At 42.2% G+C, this 21429-nt stretch overlaps 1 protein-coding gene across 1 annotated transcript in view; it reads right to left on the reverse strand.

Annotated features, from left to right (window-relative positions):
- Positions 1-2411: 2411 nt before the first annotated feature.
- RAB4A (RAB4A, member RAS oncogene family) overlaps positions 2412-21429 on the reverse strand; it is a 33084-nt gene continuing 14066 nt past the window's right edge. The window contains exons 3-8 of the mRNA XM_011227842.3: positions 19547-19661; positions 14696-14758; positions 13180-13296; positions 11887-11982; positions 8213-8349; positions 2412-4100 (exon numbers count right to left, since the gene is read on the reverse strand). Of these exons, the coding sequence (XP_011226144.1) occupies positions 8234-8349; positions 11887-11982; positions 13180-13296; positions 14696-14708 (342 nt within the window). The 5' untranslated portion in view covers positions 14709-14758; positions 19547-19661 and the 3' untranslated portion in view covers positions 2412-4100; positions 8213-8233. The remainder of the gene's footprint in view (positions 4101-8212; positions 8350-11886; positions 11983-13179; positions 13297-14695; positions 14759-19546; positions 19662-21429) is intronic.

The raw sequence follows: 21429 nt of genomic DNA on the forward strand, positions 1-21429 counted from the left end.
GCGGGAAGGGGCTTAGAGAAGGCTCCCAGCAGAGAAGTTCTACAGCGCACCCTACAGGACAACAGGGCCGCAGCCTGACAGACTTGGAGAGCCGGTGGGGTGCACTGCAAGTGAGGAAAACACACAGTCCATGCAAAGGTACAGACGCAATGGGAAAGCAGGGGGCATTCAGAGAAACAGGAGTGTCATATAAGAGCTGGAAATGGGCATAATATATACAGTGGGGTATGTGATGTACCTATATGGCCACGGTAACTAATACAATGAATTTTCTGGAAAAGGGAATAATGTGGGAGACTTACTCTGAATTACTCATATTACAAAAAAAATTCGATGTAAAATGATTTGAGGGCCCCCACCAAAATACAGAAATGAGCATTTTACTTGTTGCCGTGCAGGCAGCCCTGGTGTTGTTCCTGCTGCAGGTGCAGGGGTCCCCAGGGCCCGGGACAGCACCGCTGCTACAATTCGCCACGTGCTCTGAAAATACTGTATGAAAGAGGTGCATTTTGCTTTTTCAATACATGCCAGAAAACTTCATATAATTGCAAGGTAAGAGAAAACATAACCATCCTGGCTTTGTATCAGTATCTTTTAAGAAGTTCTCAATGGTATGGTGACTATACAAAATTAAAAACAAATTATTTTCAGAGATGCATACCAAACTAGCTTGGGGTGCAATGACAGATGCCTTGATGTTTCCTAATGCGACAGCACTGAAGAACTGGGCAAAGGTGGAGCAGACGGACACACAGATTCCCTGTTCACACTCTTGTCTTCTCACAGTAAGCAGTATTCTCTAACCTGGCAGGGGGGTGCTGGCCGACACTTCCTCAGCCGCGGGTCTTCCTGACTCTGCTGGGTGTTCTCCAAGAAATCCCTCTAGAAGTCTAAAAACAACTCCTTGAAGAATTTAATACAATTGGGACGTAACCAAACAACAACTGGGACAAACTCCGATTATGTGTACATGAACAGGTAGGATGATTAGGAAAGAGACTCACTTTACAACTGGCACATAAAAAAATGATTAAAAATTCACAGGGTTTTAAAGTCCCTCTAAATCTCCCCTCAAAAAAAAAAAAAAGATAAATTTGACAGAAAATGAAGAACCACCTACTTGTTGCAGTATGAATTGCTAATGATTTAAATTTCCAATTTTATTTTTTATTTTTTAAAAGATTTGATTTATTTGACAGAGAGAGAGCACGCTGAGCAGAGAGCCTGATGCGGGACTTGATCCCAGGACCCCAGGGTCATGACCTGCTGAGCCATCCAGGCGCCCCAAGTTTCTAATTTTAACGTCAGATTCATCATCACTCTGAATAATACTGACCTGCTAGGAATCCATGTTCCATAAAATTTCATAAGTCACAAAAAACAGGTTTTTAATAAAACCATTAGATTCCCAAACTGTGACGTTCTTATTTTCATTAAATGCTGGACTTGTAAAGGAATAGTTTCAAGTCTAAATAGAGTTTAGAATATTTTTCTAGGAAGACTGAAAAAATACTTTTCTAGATATGTGAATTAAGAGTGTCCTGAAAACCTGGTAAGTTGTGGAAAATGTATATATAACATTTATTAGACTATGAATAATAACATATATTTGGTTTTTGTCCCCGATTCTTGGCACAGAGCTCCTAAAACCCTTGAAATTTCCTGTAATGGGGTGTGTTCTGTTCGTCACAAAGCGTCCCATCCCTCTGAGCACACTGGGGTTTATGCTAATGAGGTGACTCAGGGTGGGGCCCCTCGAGCCCCTGGACCGGACTGGTCACCAGAAAGACCAAATCATTAGCGGGGCTGGAACTTTCAGCTCCACTACCGCAACTTGGGAAGGGTGGGGGGAAGGCTGGAGACTGAGCTCTTGAACACGATTTGCTGAGTTTCCAGGCTGGTGAACGAGAACACATCCTAGTGCCAGGAGGACGGTGCACCCAAAACTCCAGGGGGACAGGAGCTCCCGTGCTCAGGGCCCTTCCAGCCCGGGACTTCTAATTATCATTTCATCTGGCTGTTCGTCTGTATCCTTTGCAATAAATCAGCATTTCTAGCAGGTAAATGGTTTTTCTCAGTTCTGTGAGCCATTCCAGCAAATGCATCAAACCCCAGCAAGGGGTCTCGGGAACCTCAGATTTCTAGCTGGCTGGTCCGAAGCACAGGTAACCTGCTTGCTACTGGCGCCTGAAGTGTGCATGTGTGCTGAGGGACAGGGCAGACTACGTCGGCACCTGTGGGATCCGATGCTATCTCCAGGGGGATGATACGGGAACAGAATCGGCCGCCCCACTAGGATCTCTGCCGAATCAGAGAACTGGTTGAGGGTGTTGGAAAACACTTGACTGACCAACACTAAATTATCTTCCTTCTTCATTTCTCCCGAAGGCCTTTATTAAGAACCACCATGGTTTGGTTCTCCAGCAACTTTTATTGGTCAAAGGATGTGGAATTATATGCAGTACCTGTGGTTTAATGAATAGGCTCATTTATAAACCAATTTAACATCTTATTTTAAAAATTCTTGCTTTTGAATAAACCGATGTGGTAGAACAGACATGCTCCTGTCCCATGCACAAAGCTGTTCAAAAGTGAGCAGCCTGCAAAACGATCATAGATGAGACATTGAATCGAACGTTCTTCCAGAGAGGTCTAAGAAGTAGTTCAGTCTGAGAATTTGCTTCACATTCTGAGTTTTCAAAATAAAATATCCATGGCATTAAAAAAGCAAAATTAAAATACCTAAAACAGATACATACTGATCTTTTCATCCAGGTCACTTTCCAGAGTCTGTGGTGCCACTGTGCTCTGTTGATTAAATCAAACAACAAAAGCAGTGGGCAGCTTCTAACTGAAAGGCAATGAGATCGACTAATCAGTCTGCAGCTAAAAGTCACAGTGAAAGAACATATAGAAGGTGAAGAATGCTTTTTAACCTTTTGCCTTAAATAATACCGTATTTCAGCTTTAAAGAAAAGTTCTATTGTATGTTTTTTGCATTGACATTTTAAAATATTAGAACAAGTCTTTGTAATACAATATACACTATACTTCAATATACCTTAGGTGAATTAAAAACATGTCAATTTGATAACTGTAGTAAGGCATTTAAGTATTCAGCGAAAGCTATACAGAAATTTCTTAATGAGTGGTATTCCTTTAATATTAACTTGATTTAGTGGGTTTCCTTAAAATGAACACAAAACAATAAAGGATTTAAAGAGGCAGTGACATCATACACTAAATCCCAGGAAAAGCACAGTAACACACAATGTTTTCCAGCAGGGAGACCAGATAGAGCAGCAAACCAAAAACAGGTGAGCAGCCCCAAATTACACCGTCTGCCACATTTACGAACAGCTGAAAGCAGAATCGACTTCCTAGTAAGTTTGGGTGAAGGTACCAGCATCCTTAGCGCTGATCAGTGCCTGAAACACAGCAAGCACTCAGGCTACGCTTCCTGAATCGGTCTGGAGAAGATACTTTAAAACCAACAGAGTGCTGGACAGTGTCAAGTTCATGGAAAAACTCCATTTTTCATTTGATTTCCATATGTGAGTAACTACTCATCTAGCATTTCACGGGTGGATTGCATCAACACTTTGTGGACTGTGGCAGACAGAAGGAAGGAAGCGCGGCGCTGGCCAGCAATGCCAGAGTCTTAGATATAACCAAGTGTGCAAAATACCCGACACGACGATCGAAGCACACCTCACCACTAACAGATTTCAGTTCATATGATTAAAAAAAAATAAAATTTTAGACTGCATTTAGAGCGACATTCTATCATATCCTACATCAGATACCATGCTGTGGAGACGTACTGAGCAAGAGTATATATACAGCACACAGGACTGAAACCGAAAGTGAAAGGGAAATGTGGAACAGAAAATGTTTACATACATGTATACACCTAATGGCACTGTCCATTTAATGAGATTTATCATATGATTCGCTGTGCCACATCTATGAGCTTGCACAACACCCCACGTTATTTTTCTTCGCACAATTATCTACTTCTGTATAAAGTAGAAAAAGATGGTGGTAAAAAACTTCTTCAAGGTCCGACAATTGTGTCCAACATACCACTGTACGAACACCTAAAAAATATTAAGAACAATTTAGAAATACGCATAACTATAAACATACAAACACAAAGTCCCATAGGGATTTAGTGAACGTATCTTCCAACTTTACTTAACCTTACCCACGCCTGTTAGATAATGTGGTAGGTACATAAAAAAGCCCACTGTGGTAAATGGGAAAAAGGGATGCTTTAGAAAGGTAAAATCTCCATTTGCAAATTTTATAAATAAGCCTTCTATTTTAGCAACAGACACATTTAGACTTCAATTTACCCAATAAAGTCTCCTTATAGATACAAAGGCAGAAAAATCTCTATCCCAATTATTCCCATTACCTACCCTCTTCCTTTCTTTCTGACCAAGAGCCTAAGGATTTCTTACAAAGTTTAAATTCTTTCAAGCAGAACATCGTTTTTAATTGGTAGAGTTTAATCCACCATTTCCTATTTGATCTCTTCTTTACTCCTTTCCTCCTTCTGCCTTCTTTTTGATTATGTGTTTATTCCTTTAAATTCCTATGTTGGCTTATTAGCCAAAACTCTCTGTCATGTTATTTTAGTGGTTGCTTTAGGACTTTTTTCTTATTAAGATTTTATTTATTTATTTTGAGCAGTTTTAGGTTCACAGCACCAGTGAGGGAAAAGTCCATAGATTTCCCACACGCCCCCTGCCCTCACACATGCCGAGCTTCCCCCATTACTGACACCCCGGACCAGACAGGTCCATCTGTTACAACTGATGAAGCTACACTGACACACCATCGTCATCACCCGAAGTCCATGACTTACACTGCGGTTCACTCCGGATGCTGTACATTATACGGGTCTGGACACATATATCACGACATGTATCCATCGCTATGGTATTTATACAGAGGATTTTCGCTGCCCCAAGTATTGTCCGTGCTCTGCCTATTCATCCCTCCCATCCCCAACCCCTGACAACCACTGATGTTGTTACTTTTGTCATAGTTTTGCCTTTTCCAGAATGTCATAGTGTTGGAATCATACACACTGGCATCATTCACTTAGTAATACACACTGAAAGCTCCTCTCCACTTTCTCATGGCTTGACAGCTCACTTCTTTTTTAGCCTGGAAGTACACAGCTTAGTTATCCATTTGCTGAAGGCCATCTTAATTGTTTCCAAGTTTTGGTAATTATGAATAAAGCTACTATAAACATCCACGTCCAGATTTTTGTGTTTTCTTTTTTATTTTCTCTTTTTAAGTAGGCTCCATGCTCAACGTGGGGCTTGAACGCATGACCCTGAGAGTTAGGAGTCACGTGCTCTACCAGTTGTGCTAGCCAGGCACCCCAGATTTTTGTATTTTCACCTCCTTTGGGTAAATACCAAGGGAGTGAGACCGCTGGATCATATTTACAGAGTATGTTTACTTTCTAAGAGCTGCCACGCTGTCTTCCAAAGTAGCCGTACCATTCTGCATTCCCAGCAGCAACGGATGACAGTTCAACTGCTCCATATTCTTGCTACCATTCGGTGTTGTCAGTGTCTCATACTGTGGCCATTCTAATAAGTATGTCGTAGTGGTATCTCGTTGTTTTAATTTGCATTTCCCTGACAAAATGTGCCGTGTAGTATCTTTTCATATGCTTACTGCCATCTACAGTATGCTGCTTTGGTGAGGTGTCTGTTAGTCTTTGGCCCATTTTTAAATTGGGTTGTTTTCTTATTGTTAAGTGGTTCTTTGTCTATCTGGATAACAATCCTTTATTAGATGTCTTTAAGAAATATTTTCTCCCAGTCTGTGGCTTGTCTTTTCTACCTCTTGTTGTCTTTCCTCGAGCAGAAGTTTTGTAATGGAGTCCAGCTTATCAATTATGTCTTTAATAGATCATGCCTTTGGTGTTGTATCTAAAAAGTCATTGTCATATTCAAGGTCCTCTAGGTTTTTTTTATGTTATCTTGTGGGAGTTTTATAGTTTTATGTTTTACATTTGGGTCTATGATCCATTTCGAGTTAATTTTTGTGAAGGGTGTAAGGTATATGTCACTTTTTTTTTTTTTTTTGCATGTGGATGGCCAGTTGTTCAGTTGACTCTATCTATGCGGGTGTACTTCTGGGCTCTCTCCTCTGTTCCACTGATCTGTTTGTTCTTTCATCAATACCAAACTGTCTTGACCACCGTAGCTGGAGAGTGTCCTGAAGCCCAGTAGCCACAGTCCTCCAACTTTGTTCTTCTCCTTCAATCCTGGGCTGGCCTTCTGGGTCTTTCGCCGCTCCGTATAAACTTTAGATCAGTCTGGTCTTCCTCATATAGATCTTGGACACATTTTGTCAGAATTGTACCTAAGTATTTTCTTTTTCTGAATGCTGATGTCAACAGCATTGTTTTCGATCTCAACCTGCATTTGTTCATCGGTGGTTTACAGAAACGTGGCCGACTCTGTATAATAACCCTGCATCCTGCCATATAACCTTGCTGCGTAATTGCTTAGGGAGGAGTCTGTGGATTCTTTTAGATTTTCTACATTATAGATGACCATGTCATCTGCGAACAAAGACGGTTAATTTCTTCCTTCCCTATCTGTGTACCTTTTATTTCCTTTTCTAATCTTATTGCATTAGCTAGACCCCCCAGTATGATGTCGAAAAGGAGAGGGGATATCCTCGCCTTGCTCTTTTTAATAGTGGGAAAGCTTCAAGTCTGACGATGTTAGTGGTAGTTTTCTGTAGATATTCTTTACCAAGCTGAGGAAATTCCTCTCTATTTCTAGTTGACTGAGAATTTTCACCATGAATTGAATGGGTGTTAGATTTTGTCAAATGATTTTTCTCTTGATAGGATCATATGATTTTTCTTCTTTAGCCCACTGATGTGATGGATTACATTAACTGATTTTGGAATGTTGAACCAGCCTTGCACACCTGGGATACATCCCACTTAAGAAGCATACTTTTTGTACATGGCTGATTTGATTTGCTAATATTTTACTGAGGATTTTTGCATCTATATTCATGAGGGATATTGGTTTGTAATTTTCTTTTAATGTCTTTGTCTGGTTTTGGAAATTAGGGTAATTCTGGCCCCACAGAATAAGGCAGGAAGTATTCCATCTGCTCTCTTCTATGAAAAAGATTGCAGAGAAATGGCATAATTTCTTCCTTAAATGTTTGGTAGAATTCACCAGAGAACCCATCTGGGCCGGGTACTTTGTTTTGGAAGATTATTAATTATTGGTTCAATTTCTTTAATAGATGTAGACCTATTCAAATTGTCTATTTTTTCTTGAATTTTGGCAAATAATGTCCTTTAAGGAATTGGTCTGTTTCATCTATGCCCAAATTTGTGGGCATAGAATTATTCATAGTGTTCCTTTATTATCCTTTTAATGTCCATAGGATCTGCAGTGACGTCCCCTCTTTCATTTCTGATATTAGTAATTTATATGTCCCCCCCCTTTTCTTAATTAGCCTGGTTACAAGCTTATTGATTTTATTGATCTTTTCAAAGAATCAGCTTTGATTTTGTTGATTTTTCTCTACTGACTTTCTGATTTTAATTTCATTAATTTCTGCTGTAATTCTTATTATTTCTTCTGCCTACTTTGGATTTAATTTGCTATTCTTTTTCTAGTTTCCTATGGTGGACACTTAGATGACTGATTTTAGATCTCTCTTCTTTTCTAAGTATGCATTCAATGCTATAAATTTCCCTCTAAGTGCTGCTTACACAGCATCCCCCCATATTTGGTAAGTTGTGTTTTGAATTTCATTTAGTTCAAAATATTTTTAAATTCCTCTTGAGATTTCGTCTTTGATCCATGAGTTACTTAGAAGTGTGTTGTTTAACCTCCACAGATTTTGGGTTTTCCAGTTATCCTTCTGTTACTGACTTCCAGTTTAATTCCATCATAGTCTAAGAGAGGACACTGTATGATTTCTATTCTTTTAAATTTGTTAAGCTGTGTTTTATAGCTCAGAATGTGTATTCCACTGTTGTTGAAAGTATCTAACTTTTAATTATACAATCACCTCTGGGTTTCATAATGTAGCTGCAAAAAGCAATGACAAGCTTTACAGGTAAGCAGGTGTAGGACTCCCGAGTAGTGCACAGAGTTTAAGGTAAGAGGGCCAGCAAAGACACTGCGATGACAGCACCTACCTGTATAGTCTTGTGCTGCTTCTAACAGCCACATTCCTGAGCGCTTGGGGCCTGTGCACGACGTGGTGACCGCAGCTGTCTCAAGGCAGCATCCCCATACTGAATACCAGAGCCCATTCTTTCTGGGTCCAGTTCACCTGAGGACCAAGCAAGTCTTCTTTAAAAAAAGCTTTTATGTTTCTGTGATCTCAAAAATGTATTAAGTGAAAAAAGCAAAGTGCAGAACACTGTGTATAAACAGTTGTTTTGAATAATAAGGAAAAAATATATACATATGTTTTCTTCTATGAGCATAAAAATATCTTTGGAAGGGGACATAAAGAAGTCAAAATGGGGCGCCTGGGTGGCTCAGTCAGTTAAATGTCTGCCTTCGGCTCAGGTCATAATCCCAAGGTCCTAGGATTGAGCCTCATGGCAGGCTCCCTGCTCAGTGGGGAGCCTGCCTCTCTCTCTGCCCCTCCCTCCTGCTCTGTTCTCTCTCTCTATCAAGTAAATAAATAAATAAAATCTTTTTAAAAAGTAAGAATACTAGGTTGACTTCAAGAAGGAGTTTTATTTAGATGGCTTGGGGACAGGAGAGGGGTTGTAATGGAGGGAGACTTTCACTGTATCCGCTTTTTATTTTTTGAATTTGGAATCATATGAATATATTATGTATACAAAGATAAATTAATTTAAAATTAAGCTACAAAGAGACCATTTCCTACTTACCAGACTCGTACGAACCCAAGTATGATAACACACCCCGTGGGCATGGCGTCAGTGAAATAAGCACTTTTATTCATTATAGTGGGATTATAAATTGCTACAACCGTGCTAGGAGAATTTGACAGCCTCTACCTAAATTCCAAATGTTTATGTTCTGTCACCTAGCAATTCCACTTCTGGGAACTTATCCTATACATACACTCCACACATGGAAAATGATATGTAAAAGGTTATTTACTGCAGTATTATTTGTGACAGCAAAATGTTGGCAATACTCCAAATGTCCAAAGTAGACTGGTTAAATTATGGCAAGACAGACAACACGTATTACGTGCATTAGCATACCTATATATGGAAGTCTCTGTATGCTGATTTGTTATGACCCATAGGTCCAGTAAGTACGAAAAGCAAGGTGCAGCATTTACAGTATACTAACTTTAGTGTAAAAAAAAGAGGAGGAGGGGCACCCGGGTGGCTCATTTGGTTAAGTGCCCTACTCTTGATTTCAGCCCATGTCATGATCTCAGGGTGGTGAGATCGAGCCCTGCATCAGGCTCCACCCGCAGCAGGGAGTTTGCTTCTCTCCCCCTGCACCTCACCCAGCAGCCTACTCTCTCTGTCATCTCCTCTCCACCCTCCTCTCCTTTCCCTTCTGCCTTGTTTTCTCTCTCAGCATTCACACAAGCTAACATTTCTTCCATCACCAAACCCTCTTTAAGTTAACCCTCTGTACCTACTATACCAGTACTTTCCTTTTCAAGAGAGAAGTCAACACTCACTCTTTCTCACCTCCTCTTTGTTCCTCAATTGCTGTCTTCTATTTTCATACTACTACTGGAGCTGTTCTTGATGAAGATGCCCAATGACTTCCTATTCCCATGCCAGTGGATATTTTTTAGCTTAGGAGACTGTGCTCTATTGCATTTGATAGCGAACAAGCCTTTGACTCCTTTATCATTTTGGCTGAAATGATACCCACTTTCCCCTGGTTCTTTCCATACATCTCTGACCATTTCCTTCTTTCTCTTTTCTAGGTTCCTCTTCACCATCTATCGGTCTCCAAGGTTCTGCTTTTGATCACTGCTTTCTCACTCTCAACTGCTCTCAGATGATCACATTCCTTTCATAGTTTCAACTACTCTACGTACCGATGGCTTCCACAGGTAAACCTGCAGTCCAGGCTTCTCCCCAGAGCTCATGAGATAATCCCATGGGCTTGTGCCAGTGGTACTGCAAAGGGAACACATCCAGAACAGGATCATCTACATTCCCTTGAACCTGCTTATCCTCTGGTTTAATGACATCTCTTCAGCGAGTTACCCAAATGTGATATCTAGTTACCCTTGGCTCCTCGTGCCTTCCTGACCCCACCTCCTCACCACTCCCTACCCCCAAATCAACTGCCCTGCCTTACTATTTCGCATATGAGTCATATGATACTACCACCAAAGTACTTCTTAGATTCATAGAGATGAATCTCTTCATCTCTACTTCCACAACCTCCTTAAAGATTAAATCAGTTATCTTTTACTTGGATTACTCAAAAATGCCTTAATTGCCATCCTGGTCTCCAGTCCTGTTCTCTCAATCTATCCTCAACATGGCCACCTACATACCTGATTTACCTTAAGTCCCAACCTGACCATATCGCTCACTGCTTACTATCCTCGAATAGCTTCCGTCCTCTACAGCAGTGGTTCTCAATCTTGGATGAACACTAGAATCAACCACTTACAAGGGCTTTTAGAAAGGCTGATGCCTAGACCACACTTCAGCCCAATTAATCAGCATCTCAAGAGGTGGGGCCTGGGATCTGAATTTCCATGCATCCCAGGTGACTCTAGTGTACAGCCAGGGCTGAGACTCAGTAACCCACAAGACCAAGTTCCAGATCCTTGAGGAGAATCACTAGCCTGGCTGCTGCCTCTCTCCAAGCTTCTCACCTGCCATCCCCACCGCAGTCTCTCTGTTCTAGCGATTTTTACTTTCCCGGTACTTTCAAAGCATGCTGTCCCCTCTGCTGGACTACCCTTCTCCCCACTCCCTTAGCCCGTTCACTCTTCCTCACATTGTGAAAGGCTGAGCCTGGCTGTCACCTCCTCTTGGAACCCCTCCGACATTACCTCCAGGACCTGGTTGGGTAGGTTCCCCTTCTCTTTGCAAACCCAGGATCCTATGCACCCCTCAATTATTATATCCACCACACTGTATGATAATTATTTTTTGATGGCTCCCATGAAAGAGTTTCTTGAGGGCAAGGGTTATGATTAAATCATTTTTGTATCCCAGCACCTGACAAAGAATAGACATTCAGATATTTGAGTGAATCAATTAAAAAGTGAATGTCCACATATAATTTTGGTAATACTTAAATAAAACTCAACTTTAATAAATGACAGTTTCATAGTATTTTGTCAGCTGCCTAAATTAGGGTTATTTTAAATTTATTTTTACTGAAGCAACAAATGCAAAAATGAGACAGGTTATTACCGAGGCACAGCCAGTTAGCTTCAGAAATAAATTCTCCACGATGTGCAAGCTGCAAGTATCAACATCACGCATGCATCTATAACTTCCTTAATATCACACGGGCAGTCCCCGTCATGCCATGGGACCACTGGCCCAGCAGGGCTAGCAAGCTGTTCACAGAGAGAGGACAAAGATCCACTCTTCCTCTTCTAAGCAGTGGATCCACAAAAGGCCATGGTTCTAGAAGCAAACACTCACTGAAACCCTGACGGCCCATCCTGTCACCAGTGGTGCAAGGAAGCCACTAGGAAGAAGGGCTGGGCCTTCACCTCAGCCACGTGGACAAGACCTTCAAAACTGTAAGTGGCAATTTTAGGTTAGCAGGTGTAGAGAGAATGCTCTTTGACTAACGCACTCTTGGAAAATTAAAAAGTGGTACTATTGAGCTAGAGAGTAAAATATGCTGAAGAAAAGTTTGTTAACGGAAAGCCTTTTACCTGATTCAATTTTGTTAAGTATTTTTCTCGCACACTGTACAAAGGCCTCTTCCACATTCTCCCCCGTTAGCGCACTTGTTTCCAAAAACATCAGCTCTAAAAGTGACAGCAAACAAAATGCGAAGCTATGTTTAGAAGGCATCACAACTGAGGTACCGACAGCCTGCTGAGTATTCTCTTCGAATAGCAGGCAAAATGGAACTTGTTACTTAAAAACCACATATTTCTGCAAATACAGAATCAATACATGTCAATAAAGTTTTTTAAACATTAGAAGAATTCTAAGCCTTTCTCAACAGCGACGGGTACCTCGTGCTGGAGCTCGTCTACTGAAGATGCCGCGCCAGCACCGGGGCCTGGTGAGGAGGCAGGCTGCCCGAAGCGGCCCGGCTGTCGACACGAGACGAATATTCTCCAAATACTCCTCATGTCACCACAGATACCATTGACGAGGTTTTCCTTTGCGGGAACTACACTTCAGCTTGTCATTCTGACGGTGAAGAGGTCCTCTATGGATTCATACTTTTCTTATCCACCAGAGCGGTTACTAACCCAGTGGAAAGGCTGGCTCTCCTTGCTTCTGGATCTCTAAATGGCTTCTTTTACAAACTCATCATAGCTTATGTTCTTCTCACGTGCTTATGTTCTTAGCATAAAACCAGTCAATTTGTAAGAATGTAATTTGGTAGTCCTAGAGTCCAACTGAAAAATTGATACTAGGATATTTTAGTTCTTGACTGGTTCTAACAATTAAAGTCCTTTAAAAAGCCTGAATTCTTTATCTATAAGCAACCATTAGTTTTATGTGCCATTCTCTGGTTTTCTATATGGAAATCCAGAGAATTTTCAAAGCATATAACCGAATGACTTAAATTCAATGAAGTAAAATAAAACCAATAAGCCCAGTATTTCTTCCACTGCTTTCCCCTTCTATTTAGAGCTAATGTTTTACCAATTTAGCTCCAAATTACATTAGGAAAAAGGACAGAACATCATGCAATTAGGGCCTTTAAAAATTATTACAACCTTCACTGTAGACCAAGGCCTGTCCTTAGACCAAAAAGTCATTACAGAATATTAGCACATTCGCTTTTATCATAATAACTTTTGTAGGCAGAATGCAATACAGTGAAAATATGCTAAGTAAGCCTAACTTTACTAAAAACTCTAGGAAATTTCGCATTTCTTAAATACCATTTAATCTTAAAATTCCAATAGATGTAAATCCAAAGCAATGTTATTACCCCCAAATTTGCCCATGTGAAAAGCAGTAATAGGTAAAAGGTCACTTGCCATTTTCTTGAGCAAATCTGGAAGCTTCTAAGAAAGTAACTTCGCGATCGGCATCCAGGTCCTTCTTGTTTCCACAGAGGATGATCACAATGTTCTGACTCGCTAGCATTCTGGCATCTGTTAACCAATTAGTAAGCGCATTGTAGGTTTCTCGGCTGCGTAATATAAGATTGTGAAAATAGTACATGTATTTTATAAAACTAGCAACTCTTTCCAGTCATTCACACTACTCACACGCTGCTTTTGCACACGTCAGGGTAATGTCGACAACCTTTCAGGTGATGCAGGTAGCTTGAATGCCCAATCACATACTATACCACAGGGTTTGATTGTTTTGTTTCCAAAAAAATGAAACTGCAAATCAGATATTTTGCTGTTTGTTTTTGCCCAACCAAGGTGCAAAAGGATACAGACGTTCCTTTGTTCACTTTACAAATACTTACTGAGCTCTTAACTCCTAGCTCAATTACGTGCAAGATGGGTAAGCAAGATCTACCAGCTAACTGCTGCCATTTACCAGGTCTGTGCAATATGGTGGGGCTTTCTCACATTCTCTATAAGGACTCTGTGACATAGGCTCTATCTCCCTTTTTCATGAGAAACCTGAGCCTAGGGAGTTTAATTAAGTTGCCCAAAGTCACACAAGCAGCCAGAGGCAGAGGCAGGGCTTGGCCAGGTCTGTCTAACTTCAGGACCAACTCAGATCTGCCATTTCTGCTCTGATACACTTGGGGATACGTCTGCTCTGCCGGCACACTTAGACAGCCTGATGACTTTGCACAGGAGCAAAGCTGAGCCTTTCACCACCTGAGCAAGTGCAGTCGGGCTGGGCCAGGAGCTGCCCACTTCCTCGCCAGTGTGCCCCATCCCGAACATGCAGACTGGGTGTGTGTCACAGCAACAGAGTGACACCCTCTCAGCTGTGCAAGTTTCTACCCGGAGAGCCACCAAATGACAGGGTAGAAATGACATTTTTAAGGTGGTGCCAGCAAACACTGAGATCAGCACCGATGGGACTTTGCAAGGACAAGAATGTTCTATAACCCATACTAATACAGAAACCACCAGCCACATGTGGCTGCTGAGCACCTGAGATGTGGCAAACCTTTAATTTAATTCGTGATATGTGGGTGACAGCTACACACAGGACAGTGCACTCAGAGCCTGCGCCCTCGACTTTCATCAATGTCAATTACATCAATTTACCGTATGTAAACTTTCACTCTGTGACCCTTGAGAAATGTGTCGAAGTATTATGCTAAAAAACACAATGAAACACTAGGGATGCTTTATGTATCTAAAACCTCATGGACAGATTTCCTTACCGGTTAAGTAGTGGTAGGGGTTGGCTCAAACACCTCTAAGACCCCCAAATGAAAGGGCTGAGGGGATTCCAGATTCCCAGCCATACTGCCTGCCCTGACACACAAAACACACACTACATAGGTGCGCCTTGGGAAGACCAGACTGGGGAGCAGAGCCCCAAGCTGCCTCCTCGTGGGGGAGTTCCCATTACCTGGTGATGTCATAGACGAGGAGAGCTCCTGCAGCACCTCTGTAATAGCTTCTCGTCACAGACCTGGAAGAATTATACCGCTTTACTTCTAGCCAGTCAAGATCCTTTACTCCTGAGCACCGTCACCCATTTTTCTTGGTAAACCTCAACATGGGGACAGACGTTGCTTAAGAGAGAAATGATTCAGACATCTGAATGTACGTATGAGGGGCTCTTCTGTCTGAAATCATCACAGAAATGCTGGGGAGGTGGGGACATTGGGCTGAGACAAATACATTTTCTAACAGGTAGATGAAGCTCTCCCACAGAACTTAAGATTATCTTTGAACTTCACAGAGAAAAGGCAAAGTGCTTAAGAGAGCTAGACGGGCACTAAGCACTCAGTAATGCTACTCGGCCTCCTCTGGGGGTTCCAGGCCTTCCCCACGCCCCTGTAGAGCTGCCCCCTACTCTTTTCCAGGGAAAAGGAAAGTCCTTGGATAGAATACGCTCATCTTCCAACCAGGAACCCACAGCCACGCCCCTGGCACTTACCTTTTGGCCCTCCTCACTTACTAACCAGGAAACATGGTTTTACCTATCTTACCTATCTCCACCGAGCGCCTCCCAATGTCTTAGCCATTCTCACGGTCCTGCGGGTTAGTTTCAGTAACACTTTCTCCCGTGTATTATCAGTTTCTCCCTCTTTCTTAGATTTTCCCCCATGAGCAACATAAAATGTGCTCTGGTACCTCCCATCTTAAAAAATAAGAAGATATGTAGCATGATCCTTTCAGATCTCTTCTCTGCACCCAGATTCCTCCAGAGAGTCGTCTTTGCCAGCTGTTTCCCTCTCTTCACCTCGTCTCCAGTGTCTGTGTCCCTTACTCCGCAGCTCTGAGTCCAGCGGCATTTCTTGGTCCTCATCCCTCCACCTTGCCTCGCTCCACCTCTGCAGCCACAACCTCGTCCCCTCTCACCGGCCAGCTCTCCTCCTCCAGCTCTGGGTCATTCTTCTGAGCCTGCCCTGTTTGTAGCAGAGTTCCTCAGTGCTGGGGCTCAGTCCTGGGTTCTCTTCTACTCACACCTTGACTCCAAAGTCACTTTCAGCTCAGACTACCTCTGTAAGATCCAGCTGTTGCCCCAACATCTCCATATGACTGCTTACTGGACATGTCACACTTCACATTTGCAAGGTAGAACACTTTGGTTCCCAGCCTGCAGGTCCATCCTGGTTTGGGGTGGGGGAGGGCACCACCCCCCCTCTGTTTATACAGCCAGAAAGCTCTGCGTTTATCCTCGCCTCCTCTTTTTGCCTATGTCCATACTGGACCCATTGGTCAGGTTCCGTCTGACTGAACGAACGTATCCTATATTGTGCATGTACTGCCATCTTCACCGGTACCATCATAATCCAAATCACCAAGTCTCTTCCTGGAGTCACCTATGCAGTCACCTATGGCTGGTGTCCCCACTACCATGCATGGCCCACTGCCACTTAAGTCCCTCAGTCCATTTTTCTGAGCAAGCAAATTCCTCACCAAGACCTACAAGGCTCCCTGTGCTCAGGGGCTAGAGATTGAGGTCAATCTCCAAGGGGCAATGGTTTAATCAGTCCTGTTTACCTACTGAACCCTCCATAAGAAACCCTAAATGATGGAGTTCAGAAAGCTTCTGAGTTCATAAGCACTTGGAAGTGCTGGGAGGGTAGTGCACCCACAGAGGGCATGGGAGCTCAGCACTCAATTCCTATATCCAATGCCCAGTACATCTCTGCCATCTGGCTGTTCCTGCATTGTATCCTTTACAATAAACTGGCAGCAATAAATACAGTGCTTTTCTAAGTTCTGTGAGTCACTCTAACAGATTATTGACCCTGGGACATGGGTCACGGGAACCTGTGACTGGTGTATGAACCTGCTCACAGTGCGAGCAGGTCTGTGGGATGGCGCCCTTAGCCTCTGGGGTCTGACGCTAGCTCCAGAGAATGAGAACGGAGTTGAATTGTTGGCCACAGAGTTGGTGCTGGAGAACTGGAGAACTGGTATAGAAAACCTTGCCTCCCACCCTTTAATGTCAGAAAATAGAAACCACAGAACACCGCCTCCCTTCAGGCAAAAAGAGAAGTGGGGACCTTATCAAAAATAAAAGGACTCATTATGACTTTGATACTTTGAAAAGGGCAGCTATTTTTAAATGTATTTTCGGCTCCTAAAATCCAAAGGCAGATAGGTAGCCCGAAGTTTCCCCTTTCTACCTTTAGACTGGTCTGCAGACGGGCACATGCTTTAAGAAATGGCAGACAGGCGCCATGTGAGAAGGACCGGATCATTAGTTCTTCCTGGGGTAGCCTCTCCAAGCGGTGGGAGGCCTCTTTTCCACATACATGAAGAGGCAACTCTTTCTATTTTAGTTTCTAGAAGCTAGCAGGTTTCTAGAGAAAGAGGTATGTAAGAGTTCTCAAGAGAAACTAAATTACATCTACTGTTGAGTCATTCATTTTAAAACACTATATCTTGATGTATGGTGTCTAAAAAATTGTTCAAGTATACAATTTAAGTTAAATGCTTAGAAAAATACTTTTTTGAGGTATTTTCTCAAAAGTAATTTAAACCAGAGTAATACAGGCACCTAGTGTGAAAAGTAAATACTTTAACAGGCCCAAGGTTAAAGTCTGTAGTCTCCTGCCTCATTCCCAAGGCCTTGGGATTTGTTTTTTTTTTCCTTAAATGAAGTCCTTAGCAGAATACATGTTGAATATTTGTGTGCAAGATTCTACCCTGGGCTCTGGAGAAGCAGCAACAACAAAAAATACAAATGCCCCTGCTTTCATGGATCTTAGCTTTGTTTTTCCGGTATTTGCTTCCGTATTTCTATAAAATGCTTATGAAACTATTTGACTTACGAATTTCAGGGCTTACTGCTTTCCTGCTTTGATAAGAATCTAGCTCACTCATACGCCTCCAGCCCCTTCCCGGCATCCCCTCCTTCTCCTGTCGGGCAGTACCCTCGCCTGATGGCCGCCCTGTGACACCTGATCTGGCTCATCTCCCTGGCTGGGTCCCCTGTTGGCTGGACTTCACCTTCCTCTTTCAGGGTTTACTTCCTTGTATTGATGAAGTATATCCTCCTGAAATTTCTAAGAAAGAATCCGTGAAAAGATAATCTCTGTTTCCCCTATTCTTGAATATCTAAAGGCCTTCTGACTTTATTCTCACACTTGATGGATAGTTTGGGTAAGTTTAGTATTTAGGTTGGAAAGGAATTTTTCACGCTGAGTTAGAAGGGCAAGTCTTCACTACCTTCTAGCTTCTGAAAGTTGCTGCTGAACGGAAGAATGAAATTCCTCTTGCTAGTTCTTCGATGTGACTGGTTTTTCTTCTTGGGATCTTTTTGTATCTTCACTTCATCCTTGTCCTCTGAAATTTCACATGATATACACTAGTTGTGATCGTTCCCTCCATTCATTTGTATTTGGTGTGACGTGGGCCCAATACATCTGGAATCCCATTTCTTTGGTAGAAAATTACAGAGATCGGAGTGTTTTATTGGAGAAGGCAACACGTTAGTATATTTAGGCCTTTCTTTTGGGGCTATTCATTTTTCTGTAGAGAAAAACTGTTTTCCTGCCTGAGAGTACATATACACCTGGCTGCCAGCAATCAGGGAAAAGGCAGGGGAGGGGGCTAGGGGTCACAGCAGACTTGCACTGTTTCCCTCTTTTCAGTCCTTCCGTCATCCCTGCCCTCTGCTGCCCTTACAACTTTGTGTCCTGACCCTGTTTCAACTCAGAGACTGAACTCCTCACGTGAGTGCATGCACATGCATATATAAACACTTCGGCAGAACCCGACACTTCCAAATCCTGACCTTCCAGTCCCTTTGCCGGGATTCAGCAGGAAGAACTGGCCTCCAGCTCGCTGGCCTTCCCCCATTACAGGCACTTAAGACACAGCTCCCTCGGCTTTCAGTCGGTCCCCATCCACTCCTTATCGCTAACATTTTTTTTTTTAATCCCTTCATCATAATTATGTACTCTCTCTTTTTGAGTTAATGCCATTTCAGTTGTTCTAGAGTCATTTTAGTGAGGGTTTGGGGGGAAGGAACATAGTCTGGATTTAATCCACATGTTTAGTCAGTGGTTCCAGAAGAATGATCGTGATTAAAATTTTTTGAAGCAAACACTTATTGAACATTTCAAATATAATACACACCTGACTTTAATGCTATAAGTGAGAGTGAGTTTTAACTAAAATTTAAAACTTTGCATATTTGTTCTATCTTGACTTTGTGTATCTGTTCAAACCACAACTAAAATATTAATCCACTTTCTTGCTTTAGTGGTTACAGAATATTAAACATGTAGCCTCATCTGCAGTGATCTAGGGTCATCATTCCAAACACCAATTATGACTGTGGTGTAATAAAAATGCACAGGAGAGAATACTTGGTGGAATATGTATCAACCATCAGAACATGCTCTAATTAGTGTAAAACAAAACAAAACAAAAAATGCCAAAAGAGGTTTTTAAAATTCTCCTTTAAAAGTGAGAAAGAAAAACTGCTGTGCTATTACTTTGCCTTAATTGTAATCTAAAAGTACACTGTAGAACACGCAATGCCACGTCCTCACTAGTCCCAAAGAAGAAATTAGCTCCACATTGGAGCGCATTCACTCAAGAGTCTAATGCATTCTTTAGGAAATGAATGCTGCATGAAGGAAACTTGACTTTTAGCTTGTCTTAAAGCTTCCAGAGGTGAAGTTTCTGAAATCTGTGCAGAGGAGGAGGAGACTTTATATATGAAGAGACTATAATTGGTTAGTTCAAATCCAATTTTCAATTATTTTTATTAAATTAGAGAGAAAGCTACCTGAATCGTTCTTGGCCTGCTGTATCCCATATCTGTAACTTTACATATTTACCACCAACGTTTATTATCTTTGAGCCAAATTCCACTCCTATTGTATGATTTGAGTCATCTTTGACTGAAAAAGAAAAAGAACAAGATATTTAATTTCAGAACATTAAAGACACAGACTTACAGATTTAAACAAGCAAAATCAAGGGTTAAAATCAATGGAAATGTAATTTACTGTAGCCTTTCATTTCTCAATATTGTCAGTTGATAAGAAACACTTAACTGTTTTAAACAGAATACACACACACGGTTCCTATTCTGAAAGAGACGATAAGTCTCTTTCACAAAACCCTTAAAGCAAACCATTCATTATAAAGCCTAGGCTTGGAAGTGGCTATGCCACAGGAGAATCCTATCTACCTGTCCACTGTGAGGGCACCACACATGCGCATTGCATGAAACACCTGGATGCTGGCCTGAAGGGCTTAGAGCCCAGTGACAGATCTGCTACTCAGTGAGTAACGGAGGTGGTGACTGTTTCCACTATTTGAATGGATAAATATTCCAAAGAAATAAAAGGGAAGGAAAAGCACTGTAGCCTCCAAAAGAAACATAATGGACACCAAAGATTGAGGGAAAAAGAGGAAAAGAGAAACAAAATAAAACAAAACCAAACAAAAATTCTGAGCATATTCTAGCTGCCGAGTTTCCATGAATCTGAGGATTGTGTGGCAGTACTTTGGAATGAATTTGTTGGAGAAGTCAATACTACCTGTATTGGGAGGCAGGCAAAATAAGTAGTTCGCTAAAGCCACCTGGAATGAACTGTCTGTGAAAAAAACACTTCTGTGGTGATGAAGCACCAAGCTGTCACCTAATATTATGGCCACACAACCCATGACTGACTGACACTTGATAACTGTAGCAGAATCTAAGTGTGCTGGAAATCACCAGTGCCGCTTGATGGTGTGTGGTTTCCTGGGGCCAGGGGTGGGGGTTGGGGTGGATGATGGGTGAATACTGACCACACCAGCCTGTCTCAGATGATGTGGAACTACAGTGGACATTCTAGAATTCAAGCTGCCAAGAAGCATCAAAGTAAAAGCTTCAAGGGTGATGCTGAAGTCCAAGGGTGTCCTGATGACAGCACGGCCATGAGACGGGTACAGTGAAGCCTTTCCCATCATGCTGTAGGCCATGCAGACTAACCCAACACACATACTCGGCTCTGTGGTGAGGAGTTAGGGGAGGACTGTCAAGGGAGAGCTCGCCACAGAGAGATGCCACAAAGGTAAGCAGTAGGTTCTGGGCCCAACACCCTCGGGGCATTTTTTTCTGGAGATGCAACAATGCAGTCTTGGCAGCTTGTGAAGAGACCTGGGCCCCCCCACCCCCGGTGAGTGAATACTTGTTACATTCCGTGAGGACTGGCTCTGTGACTAACCCACGCTGGCTCTGTGTCACTAGACAGAGGTCCCAACAAGCTCCTAGGTGATGACAACGGAAGTAGCAGAATACATTTCTACAGTTTTATTCTTCAGAGCTCCTTGCCAAGGACTCCCTCTGCTGTCAGTTTCCCCGTCTCACCCACCAGCACTTAGGCGCACATGCTTAGGATTCAGTGCAATAAATGACAGTGATTCTGTGTTTGTGCCTCCACCTGACGGCCAAGGGAACAGGTCATCCTCCGCAATTCTTTCCCCATGATTATAAAAGCACTGTTTATTTTAAGGGTCTTTCAAACTTACAAGTCTTTTACAACACTTTGGAATAAAACATTCAACTCCCCTTCCCAAAATGGTGCAAGTCAATGGCAAAAAGATGGGTCTGTGGTCACAAGACCTGGACTTGAGTCTAACCAACTCTAGGGGACCATCCCCAGGGCACACACCCAA

This window comes from Ailuropoda melanoleuca, chromosome 6, assembly GCF_002007445.2.
Source record: "Ailuropoda melanoleuca isolate Jingjing chromosome 6, ASM200744v2, whole genome shotgun sequence".
NCBI classification, from domain to species: Eukaryota; Metazoa; Chordata; class Mammalia; order Carnivora; family Ursidae; genus Ailuropoda; species Ailuropoda melanoleuca.